The sequence below is a fragment of the Trichomonas vaginalis genome, chromosome II (genome assembly GCF_026262505.1).
Source record: "Trichomonas vaginalis G3 chromosome II, whole genome shotgun sequence".
In the NCBI taxonomy this organism is placed as follows: Eukaryota; Parabasalia; order Trichomonadida; family Trichomonadidae; genus Trichomonas; species Trichomonas vaginalis.
In genome coordinates, this window is record NC_067204.1 from 14577396 (window position 1) to 14595914 (window position 18519).

Consider the following 18519-nt stretch of genomic DNA (forward strand, 5'->3'; position numbering starts at 1 on the left):
CTTGATATTCTCTTTTTTTTTATTTCTCTTTTTTCTCTCTCTTATTCTTTTAACATCCTTACTTAAAACTCTTTTGCTGTCTGTACACATATTACGACTGAAATGTTAAAGTGTCTGAGCTTCTTAAGAATTCGACACATATCTTGTTTCTCTATTCTTAAGCAAAGGATGAGAAGCAAAGTCATCTAAGATAAGAAGACATCTAATGAGGGTAAGTCTTCCAATCGTAAGATTGCAATTTCTTCGAAATGTATTCTATCTCTTTCTGTTTTGTTTCTGAAGTGTTTCTTCTCTAATATTCTCTGCATTTCCTCATTTGGGTCTTTAAACTTCGAATTTATATACTCATTTATAGCATTATACTTCAAAACTCTTCTTTGGTACTTCTTTATCCAATCTAACAACTCAGTATCCTTTATACATACTAACTTAGACTTCTTTATAATATCTTTGAACGAATTGACGTTTGGTCAAATTGACCAGAAGTACTACAAATGACAACTAACTCATAGAATGGGTTCTTCTCATCTAGTTCTTGTTGTTGTGGCAGCCATTTAAGATAAGTGAAAGTCTTACCGACCCAGGTGGTGCAATTAGACCTTATACCATTCTGAGCAAATAAGAACTTGTCATGTATAGGCTTTATCTGAGCATTTTTCTAAACTTCCTCTTGTTCTTGTTTAAAACATTCTCAAATTCTTGTCAATGTCAGCAAACTTTTTTTCTAACATATTTTTAGAAAAATTAAAATTTTTATCTTTTAGAAAATGTCTAGCGATTTCGCTATCTATATTCGAGACAAACTTTTTGACAGCAAAACATCTGTCGACCATAAAATCTTACATAGTGTAAACAAGAAAGGTGAATTTGTTCTAAAGTTCTGTTTCTGGGAATATGACAAGAACCATAAAACATTAAGCAGAGCAGTCTTAAATTTTGTCAATGACAGACTTGTTGACAGAGATGACGCCGATTGGAAAGATGAAGTCCAACAAAAGTTCTTAGAATGCAAAGAAGACACATGCGCTGTTCTTGAAGATGAAATAGAAAACAGAATAGAAGAGCTATTAAAGGACAAAGAACTTTTACAAAAATATGTTTCTGAGAAGTTTGACATAACTCCACCAGAAAAGAAGAAGAGAGAAAAGAAAGTAGAAGAAGAGAAGAAAGAACGAGCCAGTTCCCAGAGAAAAAGAAATTTGACATGTAAAAATAAAATTTTATTTTTAGAACATTTCTGGGTCAATGTCAATGTTCTCTTCCTCTTTAGGAGCAAACACTGGCTTAGACTCTAAATCTTTTTACCCAATTTACCTTGAACTTCAACTATCTTAGACTCATAATATTCATAGTCGTCTGCTTTCTTTGGTTCATAAGGTATAACAAGTTTGTATGCTTTGCCTTCTTTTAAGGTTTGAAAACCTTCTGTCAAAACTTTCTTTGACTGCTAACGAACCTTCTATGTCTAAGTCTTCAAATTTCGCACCATTTTTAGTCACAATAGCAAACTTAACTGGTTCGATGTTCCAAACTTTGCTGAATGAAGACTTTTCAAATGTAGAAGTAAACATTCAAATATGTGAATGGGTCTAGTTCTTCTTTAAGTCCTGACATGTACTTGTTTACTGAAATATATTTCGTCATCTTTTCTATCGGATAAAAAAATATTTTTTTTTAAATTTACTCATAAAAATTTTTCTTTGTATATACACCATTCTGTACGTCTAAAAGACTTTTGACATTTGCCAAGAATGTTCGTTTAGACGCTGTCATATAACCAATTCTTGACAATATTGTTTATACGAATCGTACAATGACCTTTCATCTAAACACTCAAAGTCAGTTTCATCTATGAACAGTTCATATACACTCTTGTTTGCTTCTAACAATGTTTGTCTCTCTTCGGTATGTGGAATTTGTCTTGGATTGAACTTTGAAATATCTAATGTCATAAAATATGAGAACCAAGTGTAAAAGTCAGATGTCCAAAGTTTCTGCTAAGTCGTCCAAAATATTCTTATCTTGCATATGAGAATCTTGACGTTCTGACAACTACATATCTTCTGTCAGAACTTTCTAACTTCATCGGAACAGCATTGTTTGAAACCATAATGAAGTTTGCAACATTTTCACAAACTCTTTGGTCTTTATACTTCTTTCAACAACTCCAACTTTGTCTGTTTATAAGACTCTTCAAAGCATCTGAGTTCAAAACTTTTGTTGTATCTATACTTTGAAGTTCATTGCAAACTATAAGTTTTCATATTCTCTATTGAGGAGTTAAATTTACCGCAGATGTTTTCTAAGTTTGTCATATTCGGGTTCGAATAGCCCTCTAACAGTTTGCACAAAATATCTGTAAGAATGTTTTCTTACCAGTTCCTTGTTTTCCAATTATAATGAGAGCAGTTTCATTTTAGCACTTGGATGTTGTAAGATGTTTGCAAACCAACATAAATATACTCATAGACTCTTTCGTTTCCATTGCATATAATTTCTTTGACATGGTCTAACCAAGCTTCTATAATATTTTCTTTCCATTCTACTTGTTCGTATTTATATCCAGTGAAGATAGAATAGAAGTTTGGAGAAGGTGTTATAGAACTTTATACCTCGAACTGAAAAATCTTCTAACTTTGACAATAAGATATCCCAAGCATCTAACATCTTCATTCCAACTTGTACAACTTTTATTTTCTTAAGTTTCTGTCTACATTCTTGTTCAGACACTATTGTTGCTCTTGGTTTGTTAAAGACAACATCCCATTCTTTCATGACATAACATTCTGGGGCAGAGTCGACATAAATGACTAAACGTTTCAAATTCTCGACTGCTTTGTTATAGTCTCGAAATGGACACATATTTCTGAATGCTTGGAAGTCATAAAAATCTGAAAACATCTATTCTGTACATTTTTATAAAAATAAAAAAATAATTTTTTTTATTCTTGACTTTGTTGTTCCATTTGTTGCATTTGTTGTTCTTGAGCTATTTGTTGTTGAAGTTGTTCTTGTAATACAATACTTTCACCAGTTTGCATCTTCCAATTCGAAACTTTCTGCCGTCATTGACAAATACATAGGACATAAAAGTTTTACAGGAACAAAGTTTGCGTCAACTAATGTCAACGTTATACTTGCCAAAGTGTTTGAGTTCACTAAGGTTGAAAATTCTGCATTCGAATGAACAATAGGCAAACCAGCAGAGAAAGTATTGTTTATACGCATAAGTATCTTTTGTCATAATAGTTTCTGTCGACATTCGAATAACACTTTGAACCTAAGTTTGAAACAATATATAAGATTGGTGTGCTTAATGTCAATGGAATAGACATTCCTTGTATGACACCTTTTCCTGTTATAGGAAACTGTTGGTAGTAAAAACCAGAAATAAGTTTTGTATTATAGCTCATATCGTTTATAGTAAACTCAGTCGGACATCCAAACATAATTGAAACCTGCTCTAGTTGCAGCACCATGTTACTACCCGTACTTAAAGTATTAAATAAGTCAACAAAACCTGTTGGTGGTATATCTGAGTAAGTATCTTCAAAGGAGTATTTTTACCATTCACAACAATAAAGTCTTCTGGTGTCAAAAGAGCAAAACAGGCTTTAGTCGTCATTGTGTTTAAAGTTAGTTTACAATATCGTCCTTGAGGACTTTGTAAGTTTTGTTGTTATAGAATTATATGACTCAGGGTTTTTAGTCGTAATAGTATAAACCATTATATCTTCTGCCATTTATATATATTTAAAAGTTTTTCTGAAAGTGGAGAAGAACTTCATCTAAACTTTCACATGGCGTTTCTTGAAGTTCTCTGTCTAAGAAGTTCAAATATTTTGTAAAGACATAGAACTTTCCTTTGTCTACACGAACAAACAAAACAGGGTCTTTCATATCGTTCAAAAGTGTGTAAAGTCCTTTACATGAAATAAAGTCTATATTATTTTTCTTCAAACATCTTTCAAGAAGTTTTGACATTTTTACTTAGCAAATAAATTTTAATGAAATGTTGTGGTCGTCAAATATTTTTATGACGTCTGGGAAACTATACTTTAAGTTCAACGTTTCACCTCCTTTCATAACGTATATCTTGTCAATGACATTATATGAAACACCACAGCAACTAATGTCGGGTTCTATTTCTTTGATGTTTATATCGTCTGCCTCTGTCAAAAGTTTCAATAGTTCTTTCAAAACTTCATGAGGTGCAATGACATATGAGTTCACTTTTACAGGGTTGTGTTCGACCAAGTTTAACATTATACTTAAAGCTTGACAAATCTTCTCCTGAGTTTGAAGTTTGGCTTTCAGTTGTTGGTAGTCGTTTCGAATATCTGCAACAGAACTTAAGTCTCTGCTAACTTCAGGATATGTTGGTTCTTTTACAGGAACAATTTTATACCATCTTCGTCCTCGTATGGTTTCCCCACTTCAACATCTCTGTCTTTGACATTGACAATAACACTTTGACTGTTTGTTTGAGTTGGTGAATTTAACTTCACATCTGCCACCGCCATTAAACTTTTGAAACACTTACGCTTCTATTTTTCGGAAATGACATTTTACTTAGAATAAAAAAGATGGACGTATTCGAGTATCTCTTCGAATTGAAGCAGAACAAAGTTTACACACACAAACAATACAAATACATTGACAGAATAGTTCTTTATACAAACAATGGTAAATGTTATAGAATAGCAATATTTGCTGAACCAAAATATTTCCATAAAGCAAAGAAAGTTGGTATAACTGAAATGGTGAAAAGTTCTTGACGTTGACAAAAATATAACAACAAAACTTACAGATATTTCTAAAGGTAAGTTTATCTTACAATATTATGTCAAAACTGGCGTACTGTCAATATTTGACGGAGAGAAGTCAGTTCAAGAACAACTTACTGACCTGCTGCCAAAATCTGCTCGATGGAAGCTGTCGTTATGCCAATCTGAGGAGCCCAGCAGGTTTCATCGAACGAATCTTCAAAAGAGCATCTTCCGTGAAAAGTGCTATTGGTTTTGTAAACTTCTTTGCTCTCAGTTCATCTGGACCGTCTCTGTCACCAGTATATTGTATTTGTACAGTACCAACAGTTGAAATACCACCCATAAAGTCTTCTGAGTCAGCAAATGGAATGCCAAGCCAAAAGTTTGAACGGTCTCCATTTGTATATTGAGTTTTTTGACCTCCTGTATGAGTCCATACTTTCACATATGGCATAATAGAACTTTGCATTTCAGGGTTAATGGTTGTTGTGAAGTTGTTGTTAAAGTTCATAGCATCTAATGTCAAGTTGTATGACCTCATATCCTCAACTGTAGAATATTCTTCTCTTGGATAATATTTGCCATCTATGTTTATATGATATTTAATACCGGGGTTGTAGAAACAAGAATAGTCATTTATAGTTCGTCTGAACAGTACAAACATAGTATCTGCATGTTTCATTGCAGTTGTTAAAGCAATATCTGTTCTTGACCTGGGTCAGCACTTTGGTTTCCAACTTCACCTGCAAAGTCTTTGACAGATATTTGGTGTATAGGGAACATAAGTGGAACTGCAATATATTTTGGCAGCTAAAGCATTTGAAATATCTGGGTCCAACATATAGACTGCAAGTCTGCTTTCTATTCTCTTGCATTCAAATTTTTCGCATGTGAACTTAACTGGGTCCCAAGCAGTTCCAGCAGCATTGAAATAATAGTTTACTTCATTGTTGAAGTTTGAGAAACCAAAGTCTAAGTCAACTTTGTCTTTGCAAAATTCGGCGAATGACGTTTGATTTGTTCCCTTTACGTCTGTAAGAGTGAATGGGTCTTGTGTTGGTGCAATGACTAAGTTATTTTTGCTTGGAGTAAGTTCGATAGAAATTTTTCCTGCCCAGTTTGGCAAGTATCTTAAAAACCTGAAGATGAGGAAAGATGACAAAGGAACTCTAAGTTTCAGTTTTACTTTAGTGGCAGCAGTTCCATCTGAACCAGAAAGGTTAACATAAACTCCTGGAACGTTAGGGTCAAGTCTTCTTATTTTCTCAATAGTTGCATACTGGTCTGTTTGTTCTCTAGCTTGTGGTTGTACTGAGTTTCTCAAAGCGAACCATTCATAGTTTGCCCATGTTACTGTTTGAACTAAGTCAGAGTTAGAATATATCTTATATCCCATGAAAACTTCTGGAGCATATTGGTATCGACATAGAAAATTCCATTGCAACCTTTCTTGTCAGACAACTTGGCAGAAGGTTTTATTTCAATGTCTTGTTCCACGTATAAGAATGAGTTGTCAATAGAAATAATATGAAACCTGTCGCAAGCAATATCTACTGTTGTTGAAGAACCTTCTCCAAACTCACCTACGTTTCCATAAGAAACAGCAGTTGTATATTCGTAAGTTCCAGGAACTATTTCTGACCTTCTAATGGCATTGTCGCATTCGTTATACCATTCGGAAACATTTCCGTTCATGGCATCCAAAACTGTTGGCGTTATATTCTGAGCGGCGTACATTTCATATGGGTAAAAATATAGAATAGTTGGATTTATGTGTCATAATAGAACCCACTCGTACCAAGCTTTACTTTCTTCCTGACTGAATCTTTAACTCTTCTTTTTCCTTCATTGCCACTACTTTCACTAGATGAAGTTACTTCTTCACTACTTTCACTTTGTTCTACTCTTCTTCTTTGGTGTCGCTTTTGGTAACTTGCCCTCTGCTTCAAGTTGTTGCATCTTTGCCTCATGTTCACCTAGTATGTTGTAAATTTCCATGTCCTTTTTGCCTTTGGGCTCTGGTCGCCCATCTCAGGTAACCTATATCCTAGAAAGATTTTGTCATAGTTTGTATTTGAGTCTTCGCGTATTGTTTGCATGACTCTTTCCTGAGTTTCCGGTTCAAGCTCTTCAAACAGAGCTTGTCCATATGGAATATGCTCGTTTCCAAATATATGTTTTTGTAGCCATTCTGGTTTTCTTTCCATGTTACCAACAATATCTTTTGTGAATGGGAAAGCTTTTACCCAATGTTTCAGTCTTGCGTCATTTATTTCTGTAGTTTCCAAAGGAGGGACTTGTTTGTTTCCTTCAGGCTCTTCTAGCTGTTGTTGCTGAACTATTTCTTCCATGTCTGGTTGTATCTGAACTTCTTCCTGTGGAGTTTCTTGTACCTCATCTGGTGGTATATAAGTTCCACCAGCTGGCACATATGTTCCATCTGCAGCATAATGTCCTACCTGACTTTTCGTTTTTAAGAAAGCATTTACTAGGTCTGTTTTGGTCTGTTGTAACTCTTTTTCTTGACTTTCCACAACAGTTGCTCTAACGGCGTCATAGGCACTTTGAACTGCCTGTCTCGTTGCTGCATCTGTTATTTTCGTCATATTTTGTGCTACTTCTCTTAACTCTTTGTCGAAACCTTCAGACTTCAGTTTCTTTCCAGATGAGAAGTCGTTCACTAGTTTCACCTTACTATGAAGAGCTTCGAAGGCGTTCTTAAAGTCAGCATTCATTAAAGCTTCATTTGAACTGTCTTCATCCGCTTGTATTTTTGTCCTTATTGACCCTATAAGTTGGGCTGCTTTAGCGTTGGCTTGGGCATCTAACCAGTCATTATTAGCTTTTATATATTCTGCGCTTTTCATTGCCTTTTGCATGGCTGCGTCGTTATTTTTACTTTCTTGTGCTAAGTTTTCATACTGTACGGTTTGGTTTTGCAACTGTAAAAGTTTTTCTGCCTTTACATTTGCTTCAACTTCTTTTTTATACTCATCGCTATCCATATATGTCTTCAGGGCTTTTTGTTTTATCTCTTCATCTTTCAGTACTTTATATTGAGTAGTATGGTTTTTCAAATTTATAACATCTTGTTCCATTTTTGCTACTTCTGCTGCTTTTTCTGACACTTTTTTCGCATATTCCTCTGTACTTAGTTCTTTCAGTTGTTCTTCTTTCTTCTTTTTCTCTACGTTTAACTCATTGAGTTTCTTTGTGTGTCTGTCATATTCTAGTTTCTTTTCGTTTTCACTTATTTGTTTCTGTATGTCTATGTTTGACTTTTTGACATCTGTTATTTGATTTTTGAGTGAACTCAAATTCATTTGACTTTGAGGGTTATAAGCTGTTCCGTCTGCAGCTCCACCATAGCCTGCCATTTTCGCTAAAAGTGCCGCTCTTAAACCTCCACTCTGTGCACCAATAACTCGGTTTAAAAGCATAGGGTTGCTTGACATTTGTTGCAACATAGTGGGGTCATTCATCATTTGTTGTTGCAACTGTTGTTGTGGTGTCAGTTTTACTATTGGATGTTTCAATGCTCTCTTCCTCTTACGTATATTCTTACGTAGCTTACGTGGCATTTTAAGTGAAGTTAAAAAGCGGTTTTGACAGATGTTTATATGACACTTTTTGTTCAGCACAAAAAACTACTCGGTCAAAGTGTTGTCAGTTTTGTAAAATAACCGTCCTATCTCATTCTATAAGGGGAAAAGGCTTCTCAAAGTATACTTCCTTGGAACGCCTGTAACTTTTCCTGTAGCGACGATAGACCCTTACTTGTCCGGACAAAGTTATACTATTTTGAGTGCTCTACAAAAAAGTCAACGGCGACGACTCTCAAAAACCGTTGTGTAAAAAGTTTTACCGTTGGACAAAAAGTATATATAGAAAACAAAAAACGTTTATAGTTCATTCAATATTTGAGATGGAACGGTTTGCCAACGGTAACTATTAAATAAAATAAAAAAATAGAGGGGGTTACCGTTGACGAAAACGGTTTATTTTAAACTTTTCTATGAGTAGTCCGAAAAAAACAGTTTATTTTTGTCTAATGGCATTCGCTAGCGTGTTCGCTCCAAATTCACCTGAAGAAATTGCTTGCAAACTTTCAGCACCCACAGGTTTAGAGCCTCAATATCAAACTGCAGCATCTACACATTCTCCAAGCAGAACAGACAATTCGCTCAATCCAAAGCCACTTTCACTACCAAAAACAATACCAAACGAGCTCCGTATTACAAAGAACCACAGCAACGCTGAACTACGCAAAATACTACTCAGATTGTCTGAAGAATACTTCAATTCAAAGCCAGAAGAAAGAGTTGCTGCAACTTTTAACAAAGAATATTGTGAACAACTCAACAAAGTTCTTGCAGACTTTACCAAACTACAAAAAGAAACACCTGACCCATTCGAATTAGGTGACACAATTGTCACTATTTTTCCAACAATAACAAAGATAATGGTTGACAGAACTATATGTCAGCTTATTGAAAGTCTTCCACCCAAAGCTGCAAAAAAAGTCGAACAGTTTTGGGTCGAATTCAAATTAAAGAGTATGGATATCAGGATGACGAGAAGAACGTGAGTACGGACAAGAAACAGCAAAATGCAATGTCTTAGCTCACTCAACCCCAAGTTCAAACCATTATTTTACTCAGACAACAACACAATTCAAGTACGCAAAATTGCTATTCATTTCGTTAACCAAGCAGAAGACATTGAAGAAGGAGACTCTATCTCAGTTTATGTTTGCTACTGCAAGTTTTTCAAGGACGAATTTGGAGGACCAATTCTCATGCATGTCTTCAAGCCACGTCAGCAACTCTACGTGAAACTAAATAACACTCATGCATGGAATGTATCTCAAGTTGAAAGCCAATTGGAAAACACATACAACATTTGGCTTTCATACATTCAGTTCGATACACCAGATGACTTTGATGTTGAAGAAGAAGACTCTACTCAAGAAGATGAACCACAAGACTCACCTGATGATGACGAATTTGTACCCGAAGAAGAAGAATATCATTCAAGAACACCATCAGAAGACGACCAACAAATGGCAGATGCAATGGACAGTCAAGTTCCATGAAACTAAACATCTAATTTTACCTCAATTCCAACTTTTTTAAACATCTTCGGGGCTAGAGGGCACGAAGTGCCTGGAAGCCCCAATACCTTTTTTTTTTTAATAGAATGTCCAATTATTGATAAAAATCGATCCGCTTTTCTACCGGTCAAGCTGTATATATATAGAACCCATCCATGTAAACCCCGATGTCACTTTTGCAGCCTCGCTCCGCTCGGCTGCAAAAGTGACATCGAGGTTTACATGATGGAAAAGCCAGTGGGGGAAAAATATTTGGCGATTATTTTTTTGTAAAGTTTTTACTATTATTTGACATAGAATATCTAAATACATAAATACTTGTTTTTACGATACCAATATATGCCTTAGTAGTATATGTAAAAAAAAAAAAAAAAGGTAGTGGGGCCTCCAGGCACTTCGTGCCCTCTAGCCCTGAAGATGTTTAGTATAACTTTGTCCGGACAAGTAAGGGTCTATCGTCGCTACAGGAAAAGTTACAGGCGTTCCAAGGAAGTATACTTTGAGAAGCCTTTTCCCCATTATAGAATGAGATAGGACGGTTATTTTACAAAACTGACAACACTTTGACCGAGTAGTTTTTTGTGCTGAACAAATAGTGTCATATAAACATCTGTCAAAAACCGCTTTTTAACTTCACTTAAAATGCCACGTAAGCTACGTAAGAATATACGTAAGAGGAAGAGAGCATTGAAACATCCAATAGTAAAACTGACACCACAACAACAGTTGCAACAAACAAATGATGAATGACCCCACTATGTTGCAACAAATGTCAAGCAACCCTATGCTTTTAAACCGAGTTATTGGTGCACAGAGTGGAGGTTTAAGAGCGGCACTTTTAGCGAAAATGGCAGGCTATGGTGGAGCTGCAGACGGAACAGCTTATAACCTCAAAGTCAAATGAATTTGAGTTCACTCAAAAATCAAATAACAGATGTCAAAAAGTCAAACATAGACATACAGAAACAAATAAGTGAAAACGAAAAGAAACTAGAATATGACAGACACACAAAGAAACTCAATGAGTTAAACGTAGAGAAAAAGAAGAAAGAAGAACAACTGAAAGAACTAAGTACAGAGGAATATGCGAAAAAAGTGTCAGAAAAAGCAGCAGAAGTAGCAAAAATGGAACAAGATGTTATAAATTTGAAAAACCATACTACTCAATATAAAGTACTGAAAGATGAAGAGATAAAACAAAAAGCCCTGAAGACATATATGGATAGCGATGAGTATAAAAAAGAAGTTGAAGCAAATGTAAAGGCAGAAAAACTTTTACAGTTGCAAAACCAAACCGTACAGTATGAAAACTTAGCACAAGAAAGTAAAAATAACGACGCAGACATGCAAAAGGCAATGAAAAGCGCAGAATATATAAAAGCTAATAATGACTGGTTAGATGCCCAAGCCAACGCTAAAGCAGCCCAACTTATAGGTCAATAAGGACAAAAATACAAGCGGATGAAGACAGTTCAAATGAAGCTTTAATGAATGCTGACTTTAAGAACGCCTTCGAAGCTCTTCATAGTAAGGTGAAATAGTGAACGACTTCTCATCTGGAAAGAAACTGAAGTCTGAAGGTTTCGACAACGAGTTAAGAGAAGTAGCACAAAATATGACGAAAATAACAGATGCAGCAACGAGACAGGCAGTTCAAAGTGCCTATGACGCCGTTAGAGCAACTGTTGTGGAAAGTCAAGAAAAAAGAGTTACAACAGACCAAAACAGACCTAGTAAATGCTTTCTTAAAAACGAAAAGTCAGGTAGGACATTATGCTGCAGATGGAACATATGTGCCAGCTGGTGGAACTTATATACCAGCTGGTGGAACTTATATACTAGCTAGTGGAACTTATATACCACCAAACCCTCCAAGAGAGCACCTGCACCAGGACTACCTAAACATTTACATCGTCACATGGACACAGACACAGGCATGCACCAAAACCAACACAACAACCAACAGTTCAAAAATCCAGCACAACAACCAACAGTTCAAAACACTGCACCACAACCAACAGTTCAAAACACTGCACCACAACCAACAGTTCAAAACACTGCACCACAACCAACAGTTCAAAACACTGCACAGCAACAACCCACAAACAGAGCAAGGACATAAAAGAAGTAGAGAACAAGGAAACCAAGAATTCTTAAAAATGCTTAAGGAAACTATGGTTACCCAGATACTCTTGACTTTAGTGACAGATATAAGAAGCTATTAGAAAGTTCAAGGAAGGAAAATACTGACCCGAACCTATTTAGCTTTATGGTTCAGCACCAAATGGGATAAATTTCAAACCTGGAAAATACAAGCTCGCTAAGGGATATGATTTAATAGCATATCATCCAATGACATGAATGAATTTACTCCGAGATATTTGATGTCAGAGCTAAATGATAATTCAACTCTCTTCATGAAACGCGTAAAAAATAGAGACGGAACGAAAGAAGAAAGGTTTATGAGTCGGATGACTTAGATAGGGAACTTTTAAAAACGGTCTCGGAATATATGAAATGCAGCAGATGAGGTACAAGAAACTCAACAGGAAGAAGTTCAGATACAACCAGACATGGAAGAAATAGTTCAGCAACAACAGCTAGAAGAGCCTGAAGGAAACAACAAGTCCCTCCTTTGGAAACTAACTTCACAGAACTAGATGAAGATTTGGAAACAGCCGAAAAATCTTGACCCTCAAAAGAGTATGCGGGGAATATGGAATCTTTCCAAGAGTCTAAGAAAAATTCGGCTGACATAGTAGAAGAATATCGAAAAATGTTCGCCGACATACAAAAGACTCCCAAATCAGATGAAAATATTCAGCATAGAATGGAAGAATGAAAGAAAGTGTACGCAAATACAACAATCCTTTTTACTTACGACCATATAACGTTCAATCTTTGGCTGAACTCGGTGAAAATAAAAGGTTAAATTTCAACAAAACATATAGAAATGAAACATTGTTTAAAGTTCATTCAGAACCTAACCAATATGGAAACAAACCTACTTTTGTTTCTACAGACTATGGAACTACAATGAGATGGGTCATAAAGCTAATCCGGATAGGTGGTTCATAAACTTACAACCTCAATTCCAAGAAGTTGTAGACGCAATGGAAGTGAATGGTGAACCAGATATAGCTGGTATTTCAGCGCGGCTTTAATGCCATTGAAAGATATGAAACATGCAGATATTTTGGACCAGTATGAAATGAACATGGCTGATGGAAATATAACACCTGACGTTCTAGAACATTTATCTCAAAGAACTACACAGAACCATAGAGATGGTATATTTGGTGAAGAGTTTAGAAAGAAAGTTAGGGAGAGAGAAGGAAGAGAACCTATTGTACATGACCTTGCAAACGAAAGTTTGCAAAATGTCATAAAAACTTACTTTGCAGACAATGAACGAGAATGGATGAATATTTAAGAAAACTCAAATGGACAGTACCAAATGAAATGTTAGTATTGAAAAACATGTTCCTTGACAAAATAAAAACCAACTACAGAAATAAATGACGCAAGACTGAAACATTGGGTAAAAGCTTTCCCATTCACAAAAGATATTGTTGGTAACATGGAAAGAAAACCAGAATGGCTACAAAAACATATATTTGGAAACGAGCATATTCCATATGGACAAGCTATGTTTGAAGAGCTTGAACCGGAAACTCAGGAAAGAGTCATGCAAACAATACGCGAAGACTCAAATACAAACTATGACAAAATCTTTCTAGGATATAGGTTACCTGAGATGGGCGAGAGCCCAAAGGCAAAAAGGACATGGGAAAATTTACAACATACTAGGTGAACATGAGGCAAAGATGCAACAACTTGAAGCAGAGGGCAAGTTACCAAAAGCGACACCAAAGAAGAAGAGTAGAACAAAGTGAAAGTAGTGAAGAAAGTAACTTCATCTAGTGAAAGTAGTGGCAATGAAGGAAAAAGAAGAGTTAAAGATTCAGTCAGGAAGAAAGTAAAGCTTGGTACGAGTGGGTTCTATTATGACACATAAATCCAACTATTCTATATTTTACCCATATGAAATGTACGCCGCTCAGAATATAACGCCAACAGTTTTGGATGCCATGAACGGAAATGTTTCCGAATGGTATAACGAATGCGACAATGCATTAGAAGGTCAGAAATAGTTCCTGGAACTTACGAATATACAACTGCTGTTTCTTATGGAAACGTAGGTGAGTTTGGAGAAGGTTCTTCAACAACAGTAGATATTGCTTGCGACAGGTTTCATATTATTTCTATTGACAACTCATTCTTATACGTGGAACAAGACATTGAAATAAAACCTTCTGCCAAGTTGTCTGACAAGAAGGTTGCAATGGAATTTTCTATGTCGGATACCAATATGCTCCAGAAGTTTTCATGGGATATAAGATATATTCTAACTCTGACTTAGTTCAAACAGTAACATGGGCAAACTATGAATGGTTCGCTTTGAGAAAACTCAGTACAACCACAAGCTAGAGAACAAACAGACCAGTATGCAAATTGAGAAAATAAGAAGAGACTTGACCCTAACGTTCCAGGAGTTTATGTTAACCTTTCTGGTTCAGATGGAACTGCTGCCACTAAAGTAAAACTGAAACTTAGAGTTCCTTTGTCATCTTTCCTCATCTTCAGGTTTTTAAGATACTTGCCAAACTGGGCAGGAAAAATTTCTATTGAACTTACTCCAAGCAAAAATAACTTAGTCATTGCACCAACACAAGACCCATTCACTCTTACAGACGTAAAGGGAACAAATAAAACGTCATTCGCCGACTTTTGCAAAGACAAAGTTGACTTAGACTTTGGTTTCTCAAACTTCAACAATGAAGTAAACTATTATTTCAATGCTGCTGGAACTGCTTGGGACCCAGTTAAGTTCACATGCGAAAAGTTTGAATGCAAGAGAATAGAAAGCAGACTTGCAGTCTATATGTTGGACCCAGATATTTCAAATGCTTTAGCTGCCAAATATATTGCAGTTCCACTTATGTTCCCTATACACCAAATATCTGTCAAAGACTTTGCAGGTGAAGTTGGAAACCAAAGTGCTGACCCAGGTGCAAGAACAGATATTGCTTTAACAACTGCAATGAAACATGCAGATACTATGTTTGTACTGTTCAGACGAACTATAAATGACTATTCTTGTTTCTACAACCCCGGTATTAAATATCATATAAACATAGATGGCAAATATTATCCAAGAGAAGAATATTCTACAGTTGAGGATATGAGGTCATACAACTTGACATTAGATGCTATGAACTTTAACAACAACTTCACAACAACCATTAACCCTGAAATGCAAAGTTCTATTATGCCATATGTGAAAGTATGGACTCATACAGGAGGTCAAAAAACTCAATATACAAATGGAGACCGTTCAAACTTTTGGCTTGGCATTCCATTTGCTGACTCAGAAGACTTTATGGGTGGTATTTCAACTGTTGGTACTGTACAAATACAATATACTGGTGACAGAGACGGTCCAGATGAACTGAGAGCAAAGAAGTTTACAAAACCAATAGCACTTTTCACGGAAGATGCTCTTTTGAAGATTCGTTCGATGAAACCTGCTGGGGCTCCTCAGATTGGCATAACGACAGCTTCCATCGAGCAGATTTTGGCAGCAGGTCAGTAAGTTGTTCTTGAACTGACTTCTCTCCGTCAAATATTGACAGTACGCCAGTTTTGACATAATATTGTAAGATAAACTTACCTTTAGAAATATCTGTAAGTTTTGTTGTTATATTTTTGTCAACGTCAAGAACTTTCACCATTTCAGTTATACCAACTTTCTTTGCTTTATGGAAATATTTTGGTTCAGCAAATATTGCTATTCTATAACATTTACCATTGTTTGTATAAAGAACTATTCTGTCAATGTATTTGTATTGTTTGTGTGTGTAAACTTTGTTCTGCTTCAATTCGAAGAGATACTCGAATACGTCCATCTTTTTATTCTAAGTAAAATGTCATTTCCGAAAAATAGAAGCGTAAGTGTTTCAAAAGGTTTAATGGCGGTGGCAGATGTGAAGTTAAATTCACCAACTCAAACAAACAGTCAAAGTGTTATTGTCAATGTCAAAGACAGAGATGTTGAAGTGGGGAAACCATACGAGGACGAAGATGGTATAACAATTGTTCCTGTAAAAGAACCAACATATCCTGAAGTTAGCAGAGACTTAAGTTCTGTTGCAGATATTCGAAACGACTACCAACAACTGAAAGCCAAACTTCAAACTCAGGAGAAGATTTGTCAAGCTTTAAGTATAATGTTAAACTTGGTCGAACACAACCCTGTAAAAGTGAACTCATATGTCATTGCACCTCATGAAGTTTTGAAAGAACTATTGAAACTTTTGACAGAGGCAGACGATATAAACATCAAAGAAATAGAACCCGACATTAGTTGCTGTGGTGTTTCATATAATGTCATTGACAAGATATACGTTATGAAAGGAGGTGAAACGTTGAACTTAAAATATAGTTTCCCAGACGTCATAAAAATATTTGACGACCACAACATTTCATTAAAATTTATTTGCTAAGTAAATGGCAGAAGATATAATGGTTTATACTATTACGACTAAAAACCCTGAGTCATATAATTCTATAACAACAAACTTACAAAGTCCTCAAGGACGGTATTGTAAACTAACTTTAAACACAATGACGACTAAAGCCTGTTTTGCTTTTGACACCAGAAGACTTTATTGTTGTGAATGGTAAAAAATACTCCTTTGAAGATACTTACTCAGATATACCACCAACAGGTTTTGTTGACTTATTTAATACTTTAAGTACGGGTGTAACATGTGCTGCAACTAGAGCAGGTTTCATTATGTTTGGATGTCCGACTGAGTTTACTATAAACGATTGAGCTATAATACAAAACTTATTTCTGGTTTTTACTACCAACAGTTTCCTATAACAGGAAAAGGTGTCATACAAGGAATGTCTATTCCATTGACATTAAGCACACCAATCTTATATATTTGTTTCAAACTTAGGTTCAAAGTGTTATTCGAATGTCGACAGAAACTATTATGACCAAAAGATACTTATGCGTATAAACAATACTTTCTCTGCTGGTTTGCCTATTGTTCATTCGAATGCAGAATTTTCAACCTTAGTGAACTCAAACACTTTGGCAAGTATAACGTTGACATTAGTTGACGCAAACTTTGTTCCTGTAAAACTTTTATGTCCTATGTATTTGTCAATGACGGCAGAAAGTTTCGAATTGGAAGATGCAACTGGTGAAAGTATTGTATTACAAGAACAACTTCAACAACAAATAGCTCAAGAACAACAAATGCAACAACAAAGTCAAGAATAAAAAAAAATATTTTTTTTATTTTTATAAAAATGTACAGAATAGATGTTTCAGATTTTTATGACTTCCAAGCATTCAGAAATATGTGTCCATTTCGAGACTATAACAAAGCAGTCGAGAATTTGAAACGTTTAGTCATTTATGTCGACTCTGCCCCAGCATGTTATGTTATGAAAGAATGGGATGTAGTCTTTAACAAACCTAAAGCGACAATAGTTTCAGAACAAGAATGTAGACAGAAACTTAAGAAAATAAAAGTCGTACAAGTTGGCATGAAGATGTTAGATGCTTGGGATATCTTATTGTCAAAGTTAGAAGATTTTTCAGTTCGAGGTATAAAGTTCTATACACCTTCTCCAAACTTCTATTCTATCTTCACTGGATATAAATACGAACAAGTAGAATGGAAAGAAAATATTATAGAAGCTTGGTTAGACCATGTCAAAGAAATTATATGCAATGGAAACGAAAGAGTCTATGAGTATATCTTATGTTGGTTTGCAAACATCTTACAACATCCAAGTGCTAAAAATGAAACTGCTCTCATTATAATTGGAAAACAAGGAACAGGTAAGAACACATTCTTTACAGATATCTTATGCAAACTATTAGAGGGCTATTCGAACCCTAATATGACAAACTTAGAAAACATCTGCGGTAAATTTAACTCTTCAATAGAGAATATGAAACTTATAGTTTGCAATGAACTTCAAAGTATAGATACAACAAAAGTTTTGAACTCAGATGCTTTGAAGAGTCTTATAACAGACAAAGTTGGAGTTGTTGAAAGAAAATATAAAGACCAAAGAGTTTGTGAAAATGTTGCAAACTTCATTATGGTTTCAAACAATGCTGTTCCGATGAAGTTAGAAAGTTCTGACAGAAGATATGTAGTTGTCAGAACGTCAGATTCTCATATGCAAGATACAGAATATTTTGACGACTTAGCAGAAACTTTGACATCTGACTTTTACAACCACTTGTTCTCATACTTTATGACATTAGATATTTCTAAGTTCAATCCAAGACAAATTCCACATACCGAAGAGAGACAAACATTGTTAGAAGCAAACAAGAGTGTATATGAACTGTTCATAGATGAAACTGACTTTGAGTGTTTAGATGAAAGGTCATTGTACGATTCGTATAAACAATATTGTCAAGAATATGGTTATATGACAGCTTCTAAACGAACATTCTTGGCAAATGTCAAAAGTCTTTTAGACGTACAGAAAGGTGTATATACAAAGAAAAATTTTTATGAGTAAATTTTAAAAAAAATA

At 35.3% G+C, this 18519-nt stretch overlaps 7 protein-coding genes and 1 pseudogene across 8 annotated transcripts, besides 2 other annotated features; 7 read left to right on the plus strand and 1 right to left on the minus strand.

Annotated features, from left to right (window-relative positions):
- Window positions 1-6452: part of a mobile genetic element that runs on past the window's edge.
- On the plus strand, window positions 768-1210 carry TVAGG3_0544810 (uncharacterized protein; the record flags this gene model as incomplete). Its single annotated transcript, XM_051237989.1, has 1 exon — window positions 768-1210. A coding segment is annotated over one exon (443 nt), but the record flags the coding sequence as incomplete, so codon positions are not given.
- Window positions 6453-8036: 1584 nt separating the features above from the next.
- Window positions 8037-8350, minus strand: TVAGG3_0544820 (protein of unknown function, DUF4106 family; the record flags this gene model as incomplete). Its single annotated transcript, XM_051237990.1, has 1 exon — window positions 8037-8350. A coding segment is annotated over one exon (314 nt), but the record flags the coding sequence as incomplete, so codon positions are not given.
- Window positions 8351-8820: 470 nt separating this feature from the next.
- On the plus strand, window positions 8821-9357 carry TVAGG3_0544830 (uncharacterized protein; the record flags this gene model as incomplete). Its single annotated transcript, XM_051237991.1, has 1 exon — window positions 8821-9357. The coding sequence occupies one exon, from the start codon at window positions 8821-8823 to the stop codon at window positions 9355-9357; it is 537 nt and encodes a 178-aa protein (XP_051095815.1).
- Window positions 9358-9378: 21 nt separating this feature from the next.
- On the plus strand, window positions 9379-9864 carry TVAGG3_0544840 (uncharacterized protein; the record flags this gene model as incomplete). Its single annotated transcript, XM_001284530.2, has 1 exon — window positions 9379-9864. One exon carries the CDS (start codon window positions 9379-9381, stop codon window positions 9862-9864), a length of 486 nt encoding a protein of 161 aa, XP_001284531.2.
- A 660-nt stretch (window positions 9865-10524) lies between these two features.
- Window positions 10525-11216, plus strand: TVAGG3_0544850 (annotated as a pseudogene). The gene has a single exon. A coding segment is annotated over exon 1 (692 nt).
- Window positions 11217-12861: 1645 nt separating this feature from the next.
- Window positions 12862-18519: part of a mobile genetic element that runs on past the window's edge.
- On the plus strand, window positions 15915-16448 carry TVAGG3_0544870 (protein of unknown function, DUF4106 family; the record flags this gene model as incomplete). Its single annotated transcript, XM_051237992.1, has 1 exon — window positions 15915-16448. One exon carries the CDS (start codon window positions 15915-15917, stop codon window positions 16446-16448), a length of 534 nt encoding a protein of 177 aa, XP_051095816.1.
- TVAGG3_0544880 (uncharacterized protein) lies at window positions 16964-17239 on the plus strand (the record flags this gene model as incomplete). Its single annotated transcript, XM_051237993.1, has 1 exon — window positions 16964-17239. The coding sequence occupies one exon, from the start codon at window positions 16964-16966 to the stop codon at window positions 17237-17239; it is 276 nt and encodes a 91-aa protein (XP_051095817.1).
- TVAGG3_0544890 (uncharacterized protein) lies at window positions 17320-18296 on the plus strand (the record flags this gene model as incomplete). The annotated part of the gene is made up of 1 exon (XM_051237994.1): window positions 17320-18296. A coding segment is annotated over one exon (977 nt), but the record flags the coding sequence as incomplete, so codon positions are not given.